Source organism: Pipistrellus hanaki (genome assembly GCF_964339955.1).
Source record: "Pipistrellus hanaki genome assembly, chromosome: 10".
In the NCBI taxonomy this organism is placed as follows: Eukaryota; Metazoa; Chordata; class Mammalia; order Chiroptera; family Vespertilionidae; genus Pipistrellus; species Pipistrellus hanaki.
Window position 1 is genome coordinate 46,347,636 of NC_140512.1, and position 25,016 is coordinate 46,372,651.

General features: G+C 38.9%; 1 protein-coding gene across 5 annotated transcripts in view; it reads right to left on the minus strand.

Annotated features, from left to right (window-relative positions):
- AGK (acylglycerol kinase) overlaps positions 1-25,016 on the minus strand; it is a 67,059-nt gene that overhangs the window by 6,903 nt on the left and 35,140 nt on the right. For all 5 annotated transcript variants that reach the window (XM_084896775.1, XM_084896772.1, XM_084896773.1 and 2 more), the window contains 9 exons: positions 22,596-22,671; positions 20,621-20,713; positions 18,318-18,350; positions 16,978-17,072; positions 14,416-14,485; positions 10,781-10,860; positions 8,211-8,268; positions 3,594-3,741; positions 3,062-3,159 (listed from right to left, as the gene is read on the minus strand). In XM_084896775.1, the coding sequence (XP_084752901.1) occupies positions 3,062-3,159; positions 3,594-3,741; positions 8,211-8,268; positions 10,781-10,860; positions 14,416-14,485; positions 16,978-17,072; positions 18,318-18,350; positions 20,621-20,713; positions 22,596-22,671 (751 nt within the window). The remainder of the gene's footprint in view (positions 1-3,061; positions 3,160-3,593; positions 3,742-8,210; positions 8,269-10,780; positions 10,861-14,415; positions 14,486-16,977; positions 17,073-18,317; positions 18,351-20,620; positions 20,714-22,595; positions 22,672-25,016) is intronic.

A 25,016-nucleotide genomic window follows, 5' to 3' on the forward strand; every position in this document is an offset into this window, starting at 1 on the left:
CTTGCACTATTTGCAGATGATGTAATTAAATCAATATAAAATCCAAAGGAATCCATAAACTTAATATAACTAGAATTTAGTCTGCTGATTTAACATCGATACAAAAAGAATCAATTATAAATTCTACTAAATCAGATAGTTAAAAAATGAAACTTTAGGCAATACTGTTTACAGTCATATCAAAAAGATTACCATACACACACACACAGCAAAGACAAAATGTTATAAAAGAAAACTATAATACTTCATTGAAGGACATTGAAAATCTACACAATGTAATACTAAGCCATTAAGAAGAAAGAAATCTTACCCTTTGTGACAGCATAGATGGACCTGGAGAGCATTATGCTAAGTGAAATGAGGCAGTGAAAGCAGAGAAAGACAAGTACCGTATGATTTCACTCATATGTGGAATCTAATAACAAAACAGAAATAGACTCAGAACAGACAGACAGTTATCAGAGGGGAGGGAGGTTTTGGGACTGGGGGAAAAAGGTGGAAGAATTAAGAAACATGAAACAAAAAACAACAAAAACCCTCTGAGACAGACAATAGTATGGTGATTACCAGAGGGGCAGGGGATGGGGGAGGCTAGGAGAGGGTAAAGGGAGTAAAACGGTGATGGAAGGAGACTTGACTTGGGGTGGGGAACACACAGTACAATATACAGATGATGTATCAGAGAATTTTACACCTGAAACTTATATAATTGTTAACCGGTGTCATACCAATAAATTCAATAAAACAATACAAATCTAAAATATAGAGCTATGTCCATTCAGTCAATAGGAGAGTCAATATTGTAGAAATGTCATTTGATCTACAGGTTCAATGTAATTCTGATCAGTGTAACTGATTTTTATGTGGAACTTGATAAAAACCAAGGGGTTTATAAAAGTCAAAGAGTCAAGAATAGCTAGGAGACTCTTTAAAAATAAGAAAAAAGTGGACCTGTAAAACAATACTAATTAAGCTCAGAACTAGTGCAACTATAGGAAAATAGAGCAACTGAATAGAGAAACTACAGACATTTCCACTATTATTATGCAGACACTTAATGTTTGACAGGTTTTGCAATCAGTGTTGTGTGTGTGTGTGAGGTGAGGTAGACATGTGAATAAGTGGTTCTTCAACACTAGCTTTCTACATGGAAAGAATATAAAATTGGGGCCTTACCTCTACCATTCACAAAACTGCTTTATAGGGAGAAGTATTTCTTTTCAAAATAAAAATGGAATCATTTGGTGTAAATCAATTTAACCTGGTTTTCACTTAACAATACATGATGATCATCGTTCCATGTCAGTAAATACAGAGACAACCTTTTAAATAAGTGGATTGAATCAGTCCCCCGATTAGCTTGTTTCATATGTTCTGCTGTTATACAGAGCATAGTTAGTCGCACAAGAGATCCTAATTTTCACACATTCCACACCCCTGACGCTTCTTTTGAGACTCTGAATATACATCTTTAAATGATAAAGGAACGTTCTGAGCTATGACTTGGCAGCTTCATTGTCTCTGAATATTTTATTGCAGTTGCTTTTATTTTTACAGAGTTATGAAAAAAAAATGAATGTGCTGCTACTAGTGATAAGACGCACAGTATCATATACTTTTATAATTGCCACAGAGATAAAAGCACTCACTCAGCCTGCTGCATGTGGCTAATCTGGAGCCACAATCGCACTCACTGAACTCAATCATCAAAGAAAAGAACAAACGGTGTTAAAGAACATGAACAAAGTACTGGAAATACATATTATCAGAGATTGGGTATAAAAGGACATGTACAATTAGAAATCTTATCTTTCTTTTTTGAATCCCTCCAGAACAGAACCTATCTTTTTAAGCCATAATACATTCACATTCACTAACGTTTCCAGAAGTCCATGCTGTAAGAAATAAGGGACTGTCTACATTAAATATTAGTTTGATGACTAATGTAGGGTATGATTATATTTTAGATGCTTCATATATACAGCCAAGATGCCACTGAGGAAGAGTGTTCTGATTTATGTTCCCATCAGAAATATGCAAGATTGCCCATTTCCCTAGCCACGCCAACACTGAACACTAGCATGGTTTTTAATCTATGACAGTTCAATAGTACTATTCAATTTGCATTTCTTGGATGTTGAGCACCTGTTCTGTTTCCTTACTTATGAAATACAGCTAAAAGTTATATCTACCTACTAATGTAGACATGAAGGTTGATATGTAAAATTCTAAAAACGGGGCATAGCGTGTGGTATATATTCAGTAAATATATGCTTTTTTCCCCCAGCTTTATTTTGTGAATTTCTATTCTTGCCCTTTGCCTAGTGTCTATTTTATTCTTGCCCTTTGCCTACTGTCTATTTTAGTCCATTTCTTATTGATTTATCCTAAGGAGTCTGTTATCAAGGAAAGCTATTAACTCCTGGTCTATCACATTCTATTACTTCCCACAATTTGTCATTAAACATGTTGTCTATCGTTTCTTTTTAATAATACATGACAAATATATCAATATGGTTTTTATCTTGGGTTCCAGAAAGGCCTGGTCTTCCCCAAGTTTATATTGATAATCACTTAGATTTTGCTCTAGGGCTTTAATGGTTCTAGTTCTTTACATTTGATTCTTTTTTAAAAAATATATATTTTATTGATTTTTTACAGAGAGCAAGAGAGAGGGATAGAGTTAGAAACATCAATGAGAGAGAAACATCGATCAGCTGCCTCTTGCACACCCCCTACTGGGGATGTGCCTGCAACCAAGGTACATATTTAATATAGCCACTCAAGTGAAAGTTCCATGACTTTTTATTCCTGTGATAAATCAGAGCAGGCTAACTCTTCATTCTAAAGGTCTCTGGCCCTCAGTCTTTCTACTAAGCAATGCCCAGAATATGTGATCAATCTTCGTAAGCTTTCAGCCACTACTTTACTCAGTTGTTCCTTCTTACTGCTATTTTTCCTTCCTCTCTACCACCACAGGGTAAAAGTAAAAATACTGAATTGGTGGAAGAGCATGTCACCTTTGTCACTTCTCCCAGATACCAACAGAAAGCACACTTACCGTTAGGTCAAGCTGGTCGTTCCGTGTTGTGATGGACAGTTCAATGGTGGACAGCTGCATATCTCTCCAGACTTCAGGGTTTACCTCCTTGGAAATGCCTGTGTTAATGTATTAGACACAGGTCAATTTCTCCCATTAACATTTCACCTTCCACCACCCACGGCCAGATGCCAGCTGCTAGCTGGCCTCCGGTGGTCTGCTGACTCCACCTTTTTCTTCACTGCATACTTCTTACACATGGGATAACGTGCCAGGCTCAGAATGAGTCTCTGCCTGAAACATCCTACCAACACAGCCAGAAATACATAAAGGTCAGTGCCTGAAAGAGGGAGCCACTATTTGTCTCAAATGTCCCTGGGTGTCCCATTCACAGGACATTGTACTGGCTTGGGCCCTGCTGTGTGGCGCACAGAAAGCTGACTACAATGGCCTTGAGAGGCATCTGCTCCAGGTCAGCCTGAAGCTGATTTTGGAGTCTGCTTTAGGCAAACCTGAACTGACCAGAGCTCTCAATCTGCGACCACCCGCTCACCGTCCTGTGGTTGTGCCCAGTACGATGCAAGTCTTCGCAATATTCTCCGGTACAGAGAGGGCCGTGGAGGGGTCTCTTCTGCTTCACTGGGAGGTCTCTCTTTAGGTCCCGTGTATGAAATAGAGGCTTGATGAATCTGAGGCCACTCCTTTTAAAGTGAAGAGAGAAAAACATTTGTCATGAACACATGGGAGTTTCTCTATGCAAAGGTTAGTATTCTACCTACACCTGCTAGAAAGCCAACTAATATCTTTAAAATATATTTTATTGATTTTTTTACAGAGAGGAAGGGAGGGAGATAAGAGAGTTAGAAACATCGATGAGAAAGAAACATCGATCAGCTGCCTCCTGCACACCCCCCACTGGGGATGTGCCTGCAGCCAAGGTACATGCCCTTGACCGAAATTGAACCTGGGACCCTTCAGTCCTCAGGCTGACATTCTATCCACTGAGCCAACTCGGTCAGAGCACCAATTTCTCACTGGATGGAACTGTCTCTAATTTGGAGTATGGAATCCTCAGGTTTTCTTTTCCCATTAAAGGCCTATCTTGAAAACCATGAACTCAGTGACTGCTGCCTCCACTGATCTGTCACGTGGAGAATAGAGGAGATCAAAATAGATTATCAACAATTGTTTATACTTGTCCATAAACCCCAATAAGAATGAGCATAGAATCTACCCGGGACAAATTTATCTTTGGTATACTATGATGACACATAAAAGAAACTGAAGAATTCAGTTGCATCAATACTTTCTTCACTTTTGGAATCATCTTCCCCACAGCTGCCAGAATGATGCAGCCCAGCCTTGCAAGCCAGTTCCAGGCTCCTCCTGTTTCAAAGACCATCATGCTCATACTCTAGATGTTTGTCTTCTACTTCCTGCACCCCAAGTCCAGTGTCGTCCTGGGTTTCAACAGTGTGCACAGGACAACGAAAACAACAGCCTAGCCCTCAACATCACCTCTTACCACAGCTGCTCATTTCCACAGCCACATCTGGTCCTTCCTGCCACCCAAAATTATTCCATCTTGGGCATCTATACCCCAGTAATCATACCCCACAATTTACTTATCTGGTTGATTCTTTTGTGCCCAATATATCTTTTTGGGCCAACGAATCCCCGTTCTCAAGTTTTCATGGGTGAATTACAAAAGAGAAACAACTCTGATTTTTCTCATTCCACCTCTTCTCCTCAATGCATGGATCCAGCCCCTCACACGTGTGCTGCTTTGTCACTCAATGAGCTCACTATGGCAGTCTGCCTAAAGGAAATGTATCGAATGGATAAATTCCGTTTGGGGTATTGATAAATCAGACAGTGACCACACATCCCAGCTGTGAACATCACTCCTGCTGACATTTCTAAAGCTAACATTTTCATCTCCATCTGCCTGTTCTTGTATTTGTTTTTATAACTTGGTTCAAACTCAGAAGAGGAAGGAAGGGAAGTTATTTTTTCGCCCCTCAAGATCCTGCCCACACCCAAGTTTTCTATCACACGGAGAAGTCCAGTCCCTGACCACACCATTTTCCCTCAGCACCTAAGTGTCAGTGAATTATTTTAATGCTCTTTTTCCATCATTTTGGCCTTCTCATGTCTTTAGTCTTCTACAATACATGCTCTAAGAAGCCTCAGTTCTGTATCAATCTTGTCACTAGGTTTCTGAACTACTTGATCAGGGCTCAGCATTATTGGAGGGGGAAAATATTCCTGCTAAGCATTGACACAGGGAAAACAATCACCCAAGCAAGCATATTTGTGCCACAACCAATTTTTGGTCTAAGTTCTTCAATGTCACCGGATAATCCTCCTAAACCTCTCTATTTTCTTCATCTTTAAATTCCCCCTACCATCATCACTATCACCACCTCATTTTCAATAGGTCACATTGCTTCCTACACTTCAGAGAGAATACCAGGATCTCAGTGAAAACTGCCTTAACTCTCCCTGTTTGTTTTCATCTGGACCACTCCTTCATTTCTTTCCTGTCTCAAGGAAGAAGTGTCTCTTCCTCTGTCCAAGGCTAACCCAGTACTTTAGATCCCATGCCCTTATACCTGCTCACGGATTCTGCCAACTCAGTCATGCTATTTCTCTTTCATTCACCTCTTCCCCTCCCCCGCTTTTCCCCCTGTTGCTTCATGGTATAAAGACATGCATATCTTTCCATCTAAAAAAATCAACACTCCTTTGATCCCATTTTTCCCACTAGCTTTTGCCTTTCTCACTTCCCTTCAAAGTCAAGCTTCTTAAAGGAGTTGCCTACCCTTGGTGTCTCCACTTTACCTTCCTGTTTATTCCTTGATCTTCTTCAGTATGGCTCAGCCCCTCCACTTACCAAACCTTCAGAGGTTACCAAATTCAATGGATACTTTTGTCTTTACTTACTCTTTGCTATTGAATCTTGAAATCTCACTTTCTTCCTGAAAGTCTCTCTTCCATTGGCTCTTATATCAGTATTCTCTCCTTCACTTCCTCTGAGCACTTCTCAGGCATCTTCCCTGGTTACTAAGGGCTATTTCTGACCATCTATTCTCTCAATAGTAACTTCACCAAACCCACATTTAAATATCTGATGCTACTCATATGTGTCAGACATTTAAATTATTTCTTCAGCCCACATCTCTTTGCTGAATTCTATACCTAAGTCACAACTGTACCTCCACTTGTCTGACGAAAGGTATGTTAAACTCAGTATGTGCCAAACTGAAAATTTCATCTTCCTTCACCAACTTGATCTTAAGCCAATAATATCAACATTAATGGAAAGCTTTTAGTTACCAAACTGTGGTCCATCAAACCAGAAATCTAAGAATCCTAGACTCTCCAACTTTGAGGATTCCACTTCAGCATCTCTTTAATCCATCTCTGTTGTCAATGCCCACTGTTACCACCTCAGTCTACACCTCATGATCACTCTCACCCAGATTACTTTAAAAATCTTCTGATGCCCTTGCCTTTAGCTACCCACACAATCTCTTGTCCTCATTGCTGCCAAAAGATTTCTCTAAAATGCAAATCTGTTCATGTTATTTCCCTAAGACTCAATAAGTCCCCACCAGTGCTTTATCAATAAATGTCAAAGTCCCTTTCCGGCCATGCTACAGCCATATGAAAGACCAGGTTTCATCGCTGTGACTTCAAACACCCTGCTCCCTCCTGCCCCCCACCAAGAACGCCCCTTATCCAGTCCTACAGATACTTCAATATTTAGAAGTGGCACGTGCCCTGTGAAGACTGCTGCTCTCAGAGGTAGGCACCCTCCTCTCTCCTCCATCTTAGTCCTTCTATGTTTCTCTCATCACACTTGCCAAATTGGTTTACTTGTACTTCACTCTCAGCACATGCACACTTCTTGAAGGCAGAAACCTATCTTATTGGACTCTACATTCCAAGCACATAGAAGGGCTTGCCACACAACAGATATTCAATAATTGTTTGATGAAGAAATAAGTTGGAATAGTTTGATTCTCTCAGGTTCTACAACTTAACTATATAGTTACTAGATTTCTTTCTAAATGGACTCATTATTCCACCAATGAAATGATTCCTGTGGGCAATAGTAATTATGCATTTTATTAAAAGAAATTTATTTGAAAGGTAAAGGGAGCAATGTTTTGCAATGGACATATACTACCTCCTTAATTAGAAAACCACATGATAATCTGAATATTAACATAACCAAACCTTTCACTTCATCTGCCTGTCCTCAGATCAGCCAGTCAAATTGTGAATATACTACTTTGATTTGTATAAAAGCTGAAGACTGTGTAGTCCACATGTAAGGATGATACATATTAGTATTTTCATTCACATACACTGATCAGTTTTTTTCCATGTGAACGTTTTTCAGTATAAAGTCCAGAGCAGCACCACTAATAGAACCTCCTCTGGGGATGGAAATGTCCTATATCTGGATTGACCAATACAGTAACCACCACCCCTATTAGGTTAGCATGGTTTGAAACCCGTTATATTACAATAGTGGGAACTTAATTGAGTCTTAATCATGGAAATATATCAAACCTGTATGATAATATATATTCAGACACAAATCTTCATTTCTAGATACTAATTCAGACATGCAAATGATTGATGAGATATAGGTCATTCTGTTCAAGGTTTGTCTGACCAGAGAGAGTGAATGAAGAGACAAAGGAAAGTAAAATATAAAAAAGAAATTAACGCCTGGACAGTGTCGCTCAGTTGGTTAAGTATTGTCCCAGACACAAGGAAGTTGCCAGTTGAATTCCCAGTCAGAGCACATGCCCATGTTTCAGCCTGATCCCCAGAAGCAGGTGTGCAGGAGGCAGCTGATCGATGCTTCTCTCTCACTGATGTTTTTTTTTTCTCCCTCTCTCCTCTCTTCCTCTCTGAAATCAACAAAAACGTATTAAAAAAATTTTAATAGAAAATGGTAATGGAAGGAATGAGTTGGTACACGAGAAATGCTTTCTAAACTTGTATGTAAGTAAATATCCCCCATTTTAATACTAGAGCATGTCAGATACATCTGTCAGATACAAATAATTTTTAAAATATCCAAATATACACATCCTGCTATAACAACAAAATAACTCAGGGAACATTTCTAATTATAAACTGCATTTACCTTAAGAGTGCTGAAAAAATGTGCTGCTTTGGTTTTTAGGGGCCCAAGATACCAGTACCTGAGAAAGATCAAGATAAAAATCTAATTAGAATATTAAAGGAATGATCAACATGATAGAAATTACACCCCTACTAAGAGTGTCTGCTGAGGCCTGGGGATTATGGCTCAGCATAAAAGAGTATTATGGAACATTTTAAATCTGAATTTCAATGCCATGTCAAACAGTATGCAATTAGTTACACAGGAGATAGATCCTTGCAATTTAGGAGGGATATATAATCAGAGTCTCCTTGAATCTCTAAATTCATAGGTATCGCTGTAATGCATCCTTAACCACAGAATATAGCTGAGTATACATCCAAGGAGCACTGAGTAAAGCATGACAAAGCCACAATGAGATGCAGTGCTGGTGACCTGATGTGTTACCCACAAGCTAAATGTGTCTTCTTCACACAAACATACCATTAAAATTTATGAAGCAACATAATTTCACATTGCTCGTGTTATGCAACTTTAAAACAGCAAATATAAAACCTGGGAGTGAAGAGGGTCTACTTCATATTGCGAAATACATAAAAGCTGCTGAAGAGAAAGGTGCCTCCTTGGAATTGGAAAAGTGGTAAAAATTAGATTCCTCTTAAAATTTATATGTTCCAACCAGCCCATCTTAACTGCTCCCTATTTGATTCTCATCAATATGCATTTATTTAGTGGCTGTGGAGAAAACTAAAGAAATATAGAGTATAAATTCCTGCCTTTGAGGGCTTATAATCTGAGAAAATATAGCCCCCAAAAGTAACAGAAAACAGTAGACAACTATATAAATATATAGGATACCATATAAACTGATTACTATTTATTGGAAAGGAGAGTCAAGAAGGGACAGAAATCATTAAGGGCTTAAAACCACTGGAACAGCCATGCATGTATAACAAATGGCACGAGCACACAGTATAGCGTGTATTTTAGAAAGAGGCACTGGACTTAGATACATACATGATGGAGGAAAGAACTCATTCTAGGCAAAAGGAGTGGCCAGGGTGCAGGAAACATTGAGGATAAGAGCAGAGCAAAAACTTAAAAGGAAATATATATAACTGCAATCAGGGGTGGTGATGGACTAAGGTGGGCCTTGAATGCAAGACTGAGGAGACAATCCAGGGAGCCATGGGGAGCCATGCTAAGCATTTTTCAGCTAATGTTATGATTTGCTTCGTCTCCTGGATAGCCAGATAGAAATACATCCGATGAAGGCATTTTATTTCCAAATGTCTGTAGTTCCCTTCAAATCTACCAAGAGCAAATTTTGTCACTATGCTGGTCACCTCGCATGGCCAGTTAAAAGTCATTTCTTGCCCCTTCTGTGTTTCTTCATACACAGAGCAACTGTGAGGATGGTCCTAGTTGAGGTATTACATAACAAGTGGAATTTTAAAATCCATTGTTCAGAAATCAATCAAAATATGGGCATGTGAGTGAGATAGTTCTAAAAGGGGCTGACCTATGCTTGTGTGTAACAATTGATCAACATACTTGAAAGCAATTTGTCCTCACCAGACTTTTTCTGGGAAAACTAAGCTATTCGTCTCAGTAAATTGCTGGTATTATCTGACATTACAGATCAAGCACAAGGTACTCCTAGCAGACTTGCAAATAAAAAGATGGGAACTATCAAATAACGCAGATTCAAACAACACAGTAACATCTCTGTTGACATTCCAGTGTCGGGAACATCATTAGCAGGAATAATGAGTGAACAGCAAGAGAAATCTGCAGAGAAATTGTGGCAGGAATGCCCATGAAGTGAAAGATAAAGCTGTGTGTGAGATCCATCCTAATCCATTCAAACTATTCTGAAATTGTAAGCCTGTTTTTTGGAAAGCTCAAAATCAACACCCACCAGGTGTGACATGAGCCGCACACAGCGGCTCTCTGGGTCCTGTCTCAGGAGACCTCTGCCTGCCCTTTCCTTCCCCCTCAAACAGACAGGATGCAGCCATTTTCCCAGCCAAGAGTTCCATGTTACACATGAATTTTCCAAAATTAAGTCCATTCCCATTAAAAGCCAGTGACGGCCCTCTAGTCACTGTCTCAACAGGTCTGTTCCTTCCATTTACCAACAACCAAGCAGCCACCTTTCCTTCCAAGAGGCAGCCTGTGGTCTCCCAACCTGCCAGCCTTCCAAGAGAGCTCTCAGGGAGTCCTCCAGCTAGGGCTGGGGAAGCTGCCGAGGCTGTGGCCCAGCAGTGCCTGTCACTTGGTAACAGATAAGCAGGTTCAGGGTGACAGGCCATTAGTTCCCCTTCAGTCTAGCGTGAGCCTGAGCAGCACCTCTAGAAACAGGTCCCCTCCTCCTCCTTGGCCACCACCAACCTAGCGTAGAGGAAACCAGAACTCCCCCCAACCTTTGGGCACAAGATGCAAACCTCTGACTATTAATCATAGGTAAGTCAACCTGCAGACCCACCACATCTATTCCTGGAAGATCAATGTATAATGAAACTTTAGAGACAGGAACAGAATAAAAAGATTTCAAAAAAGTCATCACAATCCATACAGTAATCCTTTACTTGCTAATGTTGACACCGGCATCTCTGAAGGATCCCCACCGAAGGCCAGTCATTGCAAACACGGGCTGTTCCTTTTCACCCTGGAAGTAAAACACATGTAATTTAAAATAATGCTGACAATAACTTGGAACTGTCTATAGGTAAGTACCCTGCAAATGATCACAGCCTACTTTTCATCCAACAAATTCTAAAAGGATGTTCACAATTTAAGAAATCAATTCTGTGAGTGTTCAGGAAAAGTACTTGAATAAACCATACTCTAAATGAAACTAATTTTTATCTATTAGATATCATAAACCAGCTGGCAAGGGGACATGTTATCATACTTCAGCCTGGAAATTAAGGCGTACCTAACTATTCTGGTTCCTGGACCCTTTAGATGTCGGATCTGCCAGAACTTCTGCTCATACACCTGCTTGAGCCCCAAAGGATTTAAGCCTGCATCCCCTTTAAAAGGACAGGGGCTCTCAAGTAAGATTAGAATCCTGGCACTCTAGAAGAGTTCACTTGAATATGTGAAAATACAGCCAGCTGCTTGTTGTAGTAAGTCAGAACACAAAGTGATTTGAATCTGGTCCAATGCTTTATGGTGAAATATTGCATATACATATTATAATCAGCAAGTTTCCAGTAAGTCAGTGAGATAAGCTATGCATAGAAAATATACACAATGGAGCCACTTCTGAGAGTTTATGCTCCATGATGGACTTTCCTTAAAGTATGAATATATATACCAAGATATATAATAAAATCATTTCCAGTTAATTCCTAGTTACTCTGGAATGCATTACTCCTCACACTTGGTACCAGATAAGCAGGTGCAAGGTGACATTAGTTTAGAGAGAGAGGAAAGGAGAGGGAGAGAGAGAGAAACATCAATATGAGAATGAAAATATCTATTATCAGTTGCCTCCCAAACACATCTCGATTGGGGATCCAACCTGAAGCAGCAAACTTTTAAATCACTCAATTATTAAGATATGTCCATATTCACCTTCTTGAGTAATAATATTTTTAAATATCTTCATAGATGCTGATCTATAGTAACTTTGCTAGGTTAGAATTTTAGCACAGTCCTTCCATTTTGTGAGAACAATTTAGCTTTATTATATGCCAAAGACTCAATTGGAACTTAAATTATGTTTATTGTAACCAATGAGGTGGAGAGTCCAAATACCAAGAACAATGCAAACTCATGGGTTCACCAATTGTAAATATGCCTACAGCCTACACCAGTGGTTGGCAAATTGCAGCTCATGAGTCATATGTGGCTCTTTGGCCCCTTGAGTTTTTAGCAAAGGCCAACTTAGGAGTACCCTAATTAAGTTAATAACAATGTGCCTACCTATATATTTTAAGTTTAAAAAAATTGGCTCTCAAAAGAAATTTCAATCGTTGTACTGTTGATATTTGGCTCTGTTGACCAATGAGTTTGCCTACCACTGGCCTACACTATATAGCTAATAGTAAAATTTAGGATGGCAGTTATATTAAGGCATATGTTCCCTTTGTAATTACTAAGTAATCTGTGATACTGTAAGAATATTTGATCCCCAACAACCATTTATCTAATAGTTTTAGCAGCTATTGAGGATCTCTGCCTGAATCAATGACTTCATGGTGATTACAAAATAGTAATTCTCTCACTCTATCATTCCTTCTGTATTTACAAACTGGCAACTATTCTGTAATATCACTATGGATTTTTCATTTTTACTTAATGTATTATCCATTGCATTATACTTCTTTTTAATGTTCCAAATGTTCCAAAATTGGCCAGTTGGGTACCATAAGGCTATCTTCTATATCTTTCTGTGTTGCCTCTCTTAGTTTCTGAGTACTTCCTTGTCCTGCCTCTGAAAGCCAGCCATTCACGGAGTCCTGATAACTCATCTTAGAGAATGGCTTTACAGACCAAAATCTGGGTGCTAGGATGCTCATTGCTTTGGGTGTTACTGGTTCTAAGCAATATACACTGAGTGGCCAGATTATTCTGATCTCTGAATGCATAATAATCTGGCCACTCAGTGTATATCTATATAATAAAAGGCTAATATGCAAATTGTCCTCTCAACCAGGAGTTGGACCAGCAGGCAGGTAGGCCAACTGACCATGTCCTCTCCCCATGGCCAGGCTGCCCGGACCCCCTACCCATGCATGAATTCATGCACTAGGCCAGCTTAGGAGTACCCTAATTCTTTGTCTGTCTCTTTCTCTCTCTCTCTCTCTCTCTCTCTCTCTCTCTCTCTCTCTCTCTCACACACACACACACACACACACACACTCTGAGTGGCCAGATTATTATGCGTTCAGTGATAATAATCTGACCACTAAGTGTATATGCATAGCTGGCAAATATATTTCTAACACAATTCATGAGTTCATCTACAAATCACTCAGAAAGCATGAGACAGCCCAATAGAAAAATGGGAAATTCTGCTCCCATCTAGGATATAGGAAGTTACAAAGAACATTGTTCCAGTCCTCAAAATGAGGAAAAGCCAGATAATCTAACAAAATCATAATACTTCTTATGCCCACCTGCAGATTGAGATTGTAAGACAACCAAATAACCCGAATTCCAAAGAATGACAAGCCCCAGAAAAGGACAGATGGAACAAAAAAAGGATTTTACCATCAGCAGAACATGGGAGAAAGAGGAGGCCACCATGCAAATAGGTAAGATGAAATCAGGCCCTGTCCTAAGTGCTTTATATTTAATGGCTCTTTTTATTCAATTTAAAAAACATCCTTACCCAAGAACATGCTTTAAAATAAAATTAATTTTAGAGAGGGAGAGAGAGAAACATTGATGTGAGAGTGAAATATTGATCAGTTGCCTCCCATGCACATCTTGACTGCGGATTTAACCACAAACCTGGGTATGTACCCTGACTAGGACTGGAACCCACTACCTTTCAGGGTATGGGACGATGCTCAAACCCAGTGGTTGGCAAACTGCGGCTCGTGAGCCTCATGCGGCTCTTTGGCCCCTTGAATTCTTAGCAAAGGCCAGCTTAAGAGTACCCTAATTAAGTTAATAACAATGTACCTACCTATTTAGTAAAATTTGGCTCTCAAAAGAAATTTCAATAGTTGTACTGTTGATATTTGGCTCTGTTGACTAATGAGTTTGCTGACCATTGCTCTAACCAACTGAGCCACACCAGTCAGAGCTATTAGCTCTTTTGATACTCAAAACAGCCATGTGAGGCAGAGAAATACTTGAGGTACCAAGTTAATCAATAAAGGAACTAAAAATAGTGACAACTGTATTGGGAGGAGATGCAGAGCAATTCTTATGTATAATAAAGACCAAGAGATAAGGTCTAAAATTTATAAGTCAAAAACTAGTATTGCATACTTAACAGTGCTGAACTGGACACTTAAAAGTGGTTATGATGGTAAATTTTATGTATATTTTAGCACAATTTTTAAAAATAGCATCATAAGCATATTTATTTGTGGTGACTAGAAAAAACAGGCAAAAATTGTTTTCTCTGGGAAGTTATAGTTGGGGTAAGAAAGGGTAAGAAGAGGGCCTGCAGTTTTCATTATCTCATTTGAAATGTTACATTTTGTTTTCTTTATGTGTATTATTTTGTTAATATTTTCCAACACAAGAAAGGACTTACTTTGATCTGCAAGACATCAAGTGGGACAGTCTCTCCTTTTACAATGGCAAGTGTAGCATCAGTAATATGCCTGGAAGATAAGAAGGAAATGGTCACATTGTGAAAAATAAGCAACAGTTCCTCTAACACACACACACACACACACACACACACACTCCCTCCCACAGTACTAATAATTGGCTAAGGAAAAAAACACATACTTCTTCAAAAGACTGAGAACACTGAACAAGAAGTATAAAAGAACGACTGACACAAACATAGTGGAAGACCTGTAGGCCTCCCCCTCGGTGTGGTCAGGCTGAATCACATCCACTTGACTGAGTATTGCTAACAAAGTTAGATACAACTTCAGAGACCTTAAAACCCAAGAACATGCAATTAATGTAAATGCTTAGATTATATTCTAGGTTCCTTAGTAAGCAAGTTGGGACATAAGAAACAACCTATTTTACTTTCTCATATTTCTTTATCACAGTGCCTTTACCCCATTTTTCCCTTCCAACACAGATACTATCTATGAAGTGGATAGCAGTTTAGAAAATAAGATTCAATTTAGGAAAAAGCAAGATGCAGTACCACAAGTTTAGATGACCCCGATGTGATATGTTAATTGTGAAGGAAGTCAGTAGGAAGGGTTGGAGTCACTGTATGTATTCTGCGTAGTAGTTAGCACACTGCGAGGGTTTAGGAAGTGCTTCTGAGAGACTGACCTTAACAACAAATGTTGCAACTATTATATATATATATATATATATATATATATATATATATAAAAAGCCTTCTTATATTATTATTTTTTCAAAACTGCTTGGCAGAAGACAGCTAAAACGCCAACCTAAGTTTATTCTCCAGCAACAACTGTCAAGTTCTAAACAGATCAGCATCGTAGCACGTTACAGCTATTTTTTTAATGATAATTTACCTGCAATCTTCAAATCCAAGATTCCTTCCACACTAATTGTAGGACAGCGAATCTTGACAGCAGTACAAATCTTGACAGGCTGTTCTTACCAATAGCCTCAGGCATCTGCCATGTTCAGAGTCCACCCAATTCTGAACGCTGGGCAGACTGACTTAATTACCTAAGAGCCCTGGGGGGTGCTCTGAATTATGTTTCCTAAATCTTTAAATTACCGCTAGAAGCAGCAACATAATAACTACAGGGAAAATCAGCTCCCCAGAGCCGAAGGCTATAAAGACTTTCAGGGTGGCCACACTGGGCACAAACTGGCAAGGGGTTCTCCGAGGACATGGGCTCCCTCCTGACCGGTGACATATTTGAGAATGTTGGCTCTGCAGTTCAAATAGTCACTATGGATACAAAGGGAAAGTCTAGCTCTCTACAGTAACCAAGACCTAAACCAGATGGGGTTTATTTTGGGTAAACAAAACTGTTCGAGTCATTCATTGCCATGTCTACTGCCCCAGAAATTCTAAGCTGGGATTGAATGGACAGAGAACTGAAATGGGCTTCAGCATGACTGTGAGGAGCTAAACACTCCCTATTAGTTAAGGTTTGACACGCTTCAATGAAGGCTCTGATATATGTCTATGTTTATGTCTAGTGTTTGATATGCGAACCCAGGTTTTTATAAAAAAAAAAAAAGAGAGAATGTATAGGATTAAAAGATATAAGATGACTTCTAAAATTACAATAGCAAAAATAAATCTACAAAACAAGCCTAATCCAAATATGAAGGGAAGAAAATGAAAGAAAGTCACCTGCGTATCATTATTGGTATTGATTCTAAAGGTTTATAACCAAAAACATCATAAGATTTTAATTAATTCATTTCACAAACATTCTTCAGCTGACCGTCCCGCAGGTTTCACCAAGCTTAGGTAAAGGTCAGGCAACTGACCAGGAGAGCCTGGGAACCATCTGCTCCAGTTCATGTTAATCCCTAATTCAAGCCTTGAACTCATGATTCCTATCTCCCCAGAAGACAAGGGCTTTCCTACACAATGCTTTGGATGGAAACGAACAATACATTTTGCCCAACTCCTGAAGACACTGATAGACTCACAGCAATTTAATTTAGACGTCAGGGCTACACTGCTCATCCTGCCTGCTATATCCATACACCTTCCACGTCAGGCGCTCCTCAAAGGATGCGACTGAATTTCCTTGTTTTAGCTACTTATACAATCAAGATAATGAAGCCATGGCTACTGGACCCATTTTTACAAGGGACTTGCTATTTGTCATCGGGTATTTTTAAAGCAAACAAATGATTAGTGCACACCTGTTTTCACTAGGGAATCTTACAATGCAAAAGTATTCAAAGAGTTTGAATCAGGGAGGCCATTCTTATGACTGAAAAGGATTTCAGTATTCACCTCCATACCTGACCTGGAAACTTCATGTCACATCACCAGGGTCCCACAACCCAACAAGGAAACTTCCCAATGAACTGACAGGTTAGTCTCTGATCTAGGTGTTCTCAATGATTTGAGGATCCACGCTATCAAAACTGAACACAAATATCATATCCCACAGGGGAACCACCCATTTCCAGCCTTGCTCAGCCACAAATGCCACATCCCACAGTGACAACATACTGGACTTTGTTTCCACTTTCGGCAAAAAGAGTCTGACTCAAACTACTGGTCTGCCCCAGTGGGATAAATCCGATGGGAATCTTGCTGAAGGCAGCCTGGGAGAAAGAAGAGGAAAGTCATGGTCAGAAAAGCAGGCTGAACAGAGAGGCACAGATGTGTCCACTATGAGACAAGTAACTGAAGTGACCTGGGCCCACCTCCCTGTGTCCCTTCCCAGGCCCTGGACCAGCAATCGGGCCATGCCTAGCGCAATGTCTAAAAGGAGGCCATCCATGAAAATGACAGGACTTTGAACCTGAAAGAAATATTTTGGGGCTCATTAATAGCAATTGCTTTAACAAAATCTAGTAAAAAAAAAAAAAAAAAAAAAAGAGGGTTTTAAAGATATTAAATGGATGCACATTTGTGACAGTGTATTATGTTGTCACATTTGAAAAAGTTGCAGATAAAATTCAACTAAAAATATCTAACATATGTACAGTATCCGATGACAGGGAAAGTGCTTTATAAACTATCTCGAGTATAACTAGGGCAAAGGGGATCAGCAAGTTTATGTAGCAGAAAGTAATGGCACAGCCACTGAATTAAATGCCACAAACAAAGAGACACAGTAAGGCCCTAAAGACTATGTTGAGGATGATCTATTATCCTCAAAGGGACAAGGAAGGGTCTCCTTATTATTTGCAAAATATTTTAAACTGCTGTAGAACACTCATACACCCATCACCCAAATTTAACAAATGTTACTTTTTGCCGTATTTGCTTCAGATGTTTTAAGGAATAAAACGACACAGAAATAACTGAAGTTGCTTCTCATCCTATTTCTCTCTCCCTCTCTCCCCCTCTCGCCGTTCCCCCCACTCCCCGCCCCCAGGAAGCCTTATCCCAAGGCTGTGTTGTTGCTCTTTTACTACATCAGGCACCCACTAACATATTTCTCTTTTCTACATTTTCAAACTGCAGAAATGTATAATATACTTTGGCAGCCTGCCTTTTTTACTTAATATTTTTTTTTAGATTTCACCATGTAAATATTTATACCACAATTCATTTATAAAGGAATCCTCTGAAAAAGATTGTATAAAAAGTTGTATGTTTTAAACAACTCCTGGTGAAAGCTGTTGGATACTCTGGATTCCCAGAGCAGTTAAGTCCGCCACGGACTAATAAAGGTGTCCAAGGACACTGGCAGCCCCACGTGTCTTTCTAAAATCCAAGGACCCACACTTGTGCTGCCTTAAAATACAAAATGGGGGGAAAGGTAAAAGAAGTAAAGAGATATAAAAAAAAAAAAACAGAAACATAAAACTAAAATGCAATGACTCTTCTTAAAAGCTCACCTCATCTGCTCTTCGAAGAACTCCAGTAACAACCTATAGATGTTACAGAAAAAATTATGAACAACATGTATTTCTTTTATCATAAAAGAACTGGATACAATTTTTATGGGCCACAAACTTCTTCCTAGAAACTATGTCAACTATGCATTGGCTATGGAAGCACACAGTATTCTCCAATAGGATCACAGCTAACTTAAATTTTATTGACTGAAGGTCCATAGTACAATCAAGACTAAGATACAATAATTATTTTTAAAAATATATCTTTATTGATTTCAGAGAGAAAGGGAGAGGAAGAGAGATAGAAACATCAATGACAAGACAGAATCATTGGTTGCCTCCTGCAAGGCCCACACTGGGGATCTAGCTTGCAACCCAGGCATGTTCCTTGATCAGGAATCAAACTCTGACCTCCTAGTTCATAGGTTGATGCTCAATCACTGAGCCATGCTGGCCAGACTCAGATAAAATAACTATAAAATCTCCACATTATATTAGCAAAATTATGTTTTAGTTCTTGAATATGGGTCTAAATGTGTGCTCACATCAATTGTATACATGAGCCTCATCTGCCACAATGCAGTGCACATATAGGAAAAACACACCCTGTGGCTGCACTCCGAGATGCCTGCTCTCCACAAATGTTTCTCACTGATGAAGGTAAAGGCACGGGGGACAGCAGTCCCCCTATGAAAAGATACTTTTTATTTCAAATTTTACATAATTTATTTTTCATTTTAAAATATGGTACATATATTTTGTAAAAATGGAAAAATAGCTGAAGAAAAATTACTTCCTTATAAACCCACTATGAAGAATAACTATCATTAGTCATTTATATTTTGGTACATTGCCCTCAAATTCCTTTTTTATCAGGGTCTATTTTTATGACTGGATCATACCAAATGCACAATTTGGTATCTTTCTTAAAAAGATTCTGTAAAGTAAAGGCTAATGCCCATCTTCTTCTTTCATCTCCTGCCTTACTGCATTCTAGGATTAAATGGGGCTGTCAAGAGGTCTCCTTCATTCTTTGTTGGCATGCTATCAGTATTTTCACACTTCATTAAAAAGCCATAAAAACAATTACAAGATCATTAGCACAATCTTTTAAAAGAAGCTTATTAAGGCTCACATGATTGTTAAGTCAAACATAGGATAACTTTGGCCGGTGTGGCTCAGTGGGTGAGTATTGTCCCATGCACCAAAAGGTCTTGGGTTTGATTCCATTAGGGCACATGCCTGGGTTGTGGGCTTGATCCCCAGTAGCTAGCATGCAGGAGACAGCCGATCTATGTTCTCTTTCTACCCCCGTCTCCCTCTTCTTTCTCTAAAATCAATAAAAACAAAGTTAAAAAAACAAACACATAGGACAGTGCCCTGACTGGGGTGAGCTCCTGATTCCTGAACACGATGAAACCACCAAATGAAGGCAAAAGGCAGCCGGGACCAGTTTGGCTCAGTGGATAAAGCGTCGGCCTGCGGACTGAAAGGTCCCGGGTTCGATTCCGGTCAAGGGCATGTACCTTGGCTGGGGGCACATCCCCAGTGGGGGGTGTGCAAGAGGCAGCTGATTGATGATTCTCTCTCATCGATGTTTCTAACTCTCTATCCCTCTCTCTTCCTCTCTGTGAAAAGTCAATAAAATATATTTAAAAAAAAAAAAACACAACACAAAAGGCAATCAGAGAAGAGGTATAGATGTGAATTGTACACAGGATGGGAAGGTGAGTGGAAGGGCTGCCTGTGCCAGGCTCATCAGGGGTTTCCAATGTATAATGGAGGTTCTAGGCTATTGCTCAGAAAAGAAGAGCAGTTCAGGACAATACACTTCCTGTCCTTATTGGACCAAAGTAAGCTCTAAGGATATGGAACTTCAGAACAAAGGTAGATGCATACATCTGAACATGGAGACCTCTGCCTCCTAATGTGCTCTCAGGAGATGAAACGTGAAAGAAATAAAGTGAAAATGGACAGATGCCTATCTTAAAGGATTCTGTATTTGTTACTTTTATAAGAAAGTTTCCTCATAATTGAAACTATGATTGTCATAACAGTCTTTAGAATATAAAAAGCTTACCATACCCACCACCATTTTATTTCCTATTTTATTCAATTTTATCAGACTTTAAAAAAAAAGTGTATGAAGAAAAAGTAATGCTATACTTGTTTCAGAAACAATCCCCAAAAATGGATTACAAAGAAATAATTTCCTTAAATTATAACCCACTGTATGCCACTGCTCTAAGATCAACTTTCTATCTCCTTCACCCAAATGGTTTCACACAGGAAAAGAGCCATACCTCCTGCAATGTCCCATCTCCTCCGGCAACAATGATCACATCTGTGTTTTCCATCAGTTCTAAGAGTTTCTTGGCTTGTCCCTCATAGTCTGTCTGAAATACAAAGGAAGCCTTGGGTAATTTATCATCCTAGGGCCACTGGTAAAAGATGAAAAAATATAGGTTATTTGCTCTAAAGTTTTACATTGAGTATTTTTTTAAAAATTCTACATAATTGATAGACATGAAACACTAAATAGCTAACAAAGCAACTCTGTCCAGTTTTTATAGTTTATACCTTTAGAACTGGAAGGGACCTCAGAAACCAGTCAGCTCCTTACTTGATTTATCTGTTAACAATAAGCTCATCAGAGAACCCATTTCCAGTCCAGTGTAGTCTATGACATCATTTACTAGTGCCTTTATCTGAAAGCAGGAAGTACAAGTGCAAATAAGGAGAAGCAAATGGGATGAAAAGAGACATAGATTAAGTCTCAACGCTGCCACTTTTTAGCTGAGTAGCCTTAAACTCTCAGATTTTAATTTCCTAATCAATGAAAGTATGTGTGTTAGGAGAGGGGATAATCATAGCTTCCCCATAATACCATTGTAAAGCAACTAGCAAAGTAACTGCTCATAACTGGTCCTGTACTAAATCAAAGGAGGTTATTACTGTACATAGGAATATTGTACATAAAATACAGGTATGATTCAAATTAGTCAAGATGCACCTAGGCATCATCATTTTTATTGATAATATTTTATCTCAGATACATACATAGACTTAATGGACCATCTAAGCCACCACCTCTAAAACCAAACATTGAATTTTAATAGACATAGTGCAACTAATGCTAAAATAAGGAAATACTCCCTCCATCTGATACTATACTAAACTAATAGGTAAAAATTGAAGATCTGAATTTCAGATAGGCTAAAGCACCCAAGCCAATAAATCACAGTTAACACAAAGGAAAAAGGAAGTCCCTAAACTAACATGATTAATTTTATGATGAATGGTCCTACTTTATTCTAAAAATTGGAATGACTGTTTTTATAATTATATATTTTCAAATATTTCATTAAAAAATATGCCAATCCTAATTAAAAGAATGGTTTGTGATAAATAAATCAATCCCCAAAGAAAGCTCCAGGCCCGGATTGTTTTACTTGTGAGTTCAACCAAAAATCCCAGGAACAAGTAATAGTAGTGTTAAGTAAACATTCTATGATCTCTAATACACAGAGTATGCACTACAGGTACTTAAAAAAATGTTAGTTCTTTTCCCCGTTCCTCCATCCTGGAGGCAGACAACCTAGAGAAGAGAATTCACCATGAAATGGTAAATTGGACTAAAGGACCTTTTACTCTGTTATTTATTGAAAATGTGCAATGTTAAAAATAGGTTGTTCATAGACTTACCAACATGGTAACAGTGATTTTCAAATATGTACTCCTTGTACACACCACACACATATCACTTTAAAAAGCCAACAAAAGTAGAGTCTTTAAGCATCTTCTGAGACAACACAATTCCCTCAAACTTATTTTTGTCACCTGTTTTCCTTACCTAAATCATGTAAATTCTGAAGCTTTACCATTTAAATTCCTCACCAGAGATAATTCCTCATCAAAGAAAAAATGTTTACCTGTCTGTGGAACTAGCAAAAAATTAAATTACTCAGATTTGCAGCGTTTTTTTGTTTGTTTTTTGGGAAAAAAACACACTATTTTCATCTTCTAAGAGACAATAATTCCACATCCTATCTTCACATGAAAGGAAATCAAGCTTATGCCTCCATCTAATCCTTTTCTGAAGATGAAAAGCTGACAATGCTTTACAAAGACAGAATTGCCTTAATTATCAGAACAAGTACACAACATTGATTGCTCTGCTCTTAAGTGATAAGTGATTTCTGCAAACAAGTCAGGAGAAGAGGCTATGTTACCAGGAGTAGGAGATGGGATCAAGTTGACACTCTGGGGCAGTCTCACCTTAACGACTGTCACATCCATGCCAGATAAGTGCAAAATTGGGGCAGCATTTTTTTCAAACAGAGTCCTTGCTTTGCTGTAGACAAAGAAAAAAGTACAAAAATTTTATCATGAGCTGTCAAGAGGATGAACAGAAAGCCAAACCACCTTCTCTAGGGTAGAACAAGACAGACTAGGGAAGACTCATTGTTCAAATAACACTGAGAAATTAGTTTTTACAGATAGAAGCATAGACTCTCTCACTCAGGGGCCTTCGGAGTTTACTGTTTGTCTAATACAGTATTTCCCAAACTTTTGACATATGTGTACCCCTTCTATAATTTTTGTAACGCTGAGTATCCCTCATACTCATGAGAACGTAGAATTAGAGGCAGCTAAGTACGGTGCAGTGCATACCCCCACCAAACTCCGGTGCAACACGTACCCCCACCCAACTCTTCCCGTACCCCTGGGGGTACGCGTACCACTCTTTGGGAAACACTGGTACAATAAACTCTTATCCATTTGGGAAGCTTATTTATTCCTCAAGAGCAGGGGTGGGAAATGTCTGGCCCATGAGCCATTTGGTCTGGCTCTGCCAAGGCATTAGAGGTGAGTTAGTTAAATGTCTGACCAAATATAATAGGCCAATCTTTAAGTTGATAATTTTGTATGGCCCCCAGATGATATTATAAATATCCAAATGGCCCTTGGTAGAAAAAAAAGTCCCCCAACCCTGCTCTAGAGAAGAATGTACATGGGATATGGCTCCGCTCAGGAAGCAATGTTTGATTCATTCAACAAGTATTTATTGAGTACCTATATGTGCTAGACATGTGTAGGAGCTGGAGATACCACATGACAAAGCAGACAATAATACTTGTAACCTAAGTATAATGTATTAAATCCTCAAGAAGCTTATTTATCTTCCAGTGGTGGAAGGAAGAAAATGTATTTACTGTAACATTTTTCATATGCCCCAAGGGAACAGAGCGAACCAACAGAATATTGCCTAATTCTAACCCAGTGGACACAACCTTTGGGTTTGAAGAAGCACACCATTTGTAACAATTCCAAGTACTATATCCATTTCTTAAGTCTTAAACCTGCAGTAAAATCTCTGAAGAGCGATTTTTTTTCCATGAGGGCCAAATTTCTGCTGGGATAGGGAAAAGTTAGAAATTATCTAACTACAGGATAATCAGCAGCTTGCTCCAAACTTCCAGGCACCACCAGGCCCTTCTGTGTGTTAACCAGCACTATGTGCACACCTGTCTTGGGAACGTTCACAGCAAATGACTAGTGAATTGCAAGACAATCTTCAGGACTAGACTTGACGCTTTGCACAGACAGACATCAAATCTTATGGGTCCTGAATTCCCTAGCCTCCAGGAGTATGTCTGGCACAGGTAGAACATATTTAGTAAGTATCTAATGAGTTAATAAACAAATGAATGAATAAACCCCATCCCCAAAATGCAGGCCCGTAAATTCTGAGGAAAAGGAAATGACATGATTGTGATGTCTTTAACAAGAGAAATCATATACATCATTCCAATAGTGACTCTTGTCCAAGTCCTGTAAGGATTTGAAAACACCTAGGAGTCAAAGGATGCAGAAGTTGCATAAAGTCCCCAATGGCATAGTCTCAAAGTAGAATAAAATCCCTGGAGAAATGTTTGGGTAAAAGACAGGTCAACTGATTAGTACTTTTAAAACAGTCAACTAGCCAAACATCTAACTTTGCATCCACATTTCTCAGCTCACTTAAAAAAAAGAACGTTTTATACTAGAAAGAGATGCAGAGATAGCCAGTGAGGATCATGGATAGACCAAACTCCACACCCACTACACTAAAGAGAACCACCACCAATGCAGACAGAACACAATATTTCCTATTATGAATTAAATGGAAATTGAGAAGTTTGGATACATGTTCACAAGAACCATTCAAAAGAATATCTCAAACCCAGGGCCTAGCCGAGCAGGTAATAAGCAAATTAAACAAATGCCCCCTATCTATATTCTGCTGCTCTGAATGCTTAATAGAATGAACATGAAAAACTAAAAAGAAGTTTCTCTTTCCCAGATCACCATTTCTGGGCCTTAACCAGACAATAATGGGCTGAGGCAGTGATAATGCAAATATTTCTCCTTCCTGGGATGCTTTTATTACTAGATTGATAAGATCTGCTTGAAGTGGACTGGATCTACCTCTGAGAAGCAAGACTCTGGGAAAGTCTCAATCTGCTATATTCACGTACAGAAAATCTGTAAACTCCTTTATGTTGGCATAAGAAGTAAGACTGGAACATTTGGACTTTATCCACACTTCTGTGTGATGCTATGGGTACAGAAGATTTCTGAAATAAAAGTGAAGACTTTTTTTTTTCCTTCTCATGTTCCATATAAAAGGTTGAAAAACAGGTGCTACCAGTAAGA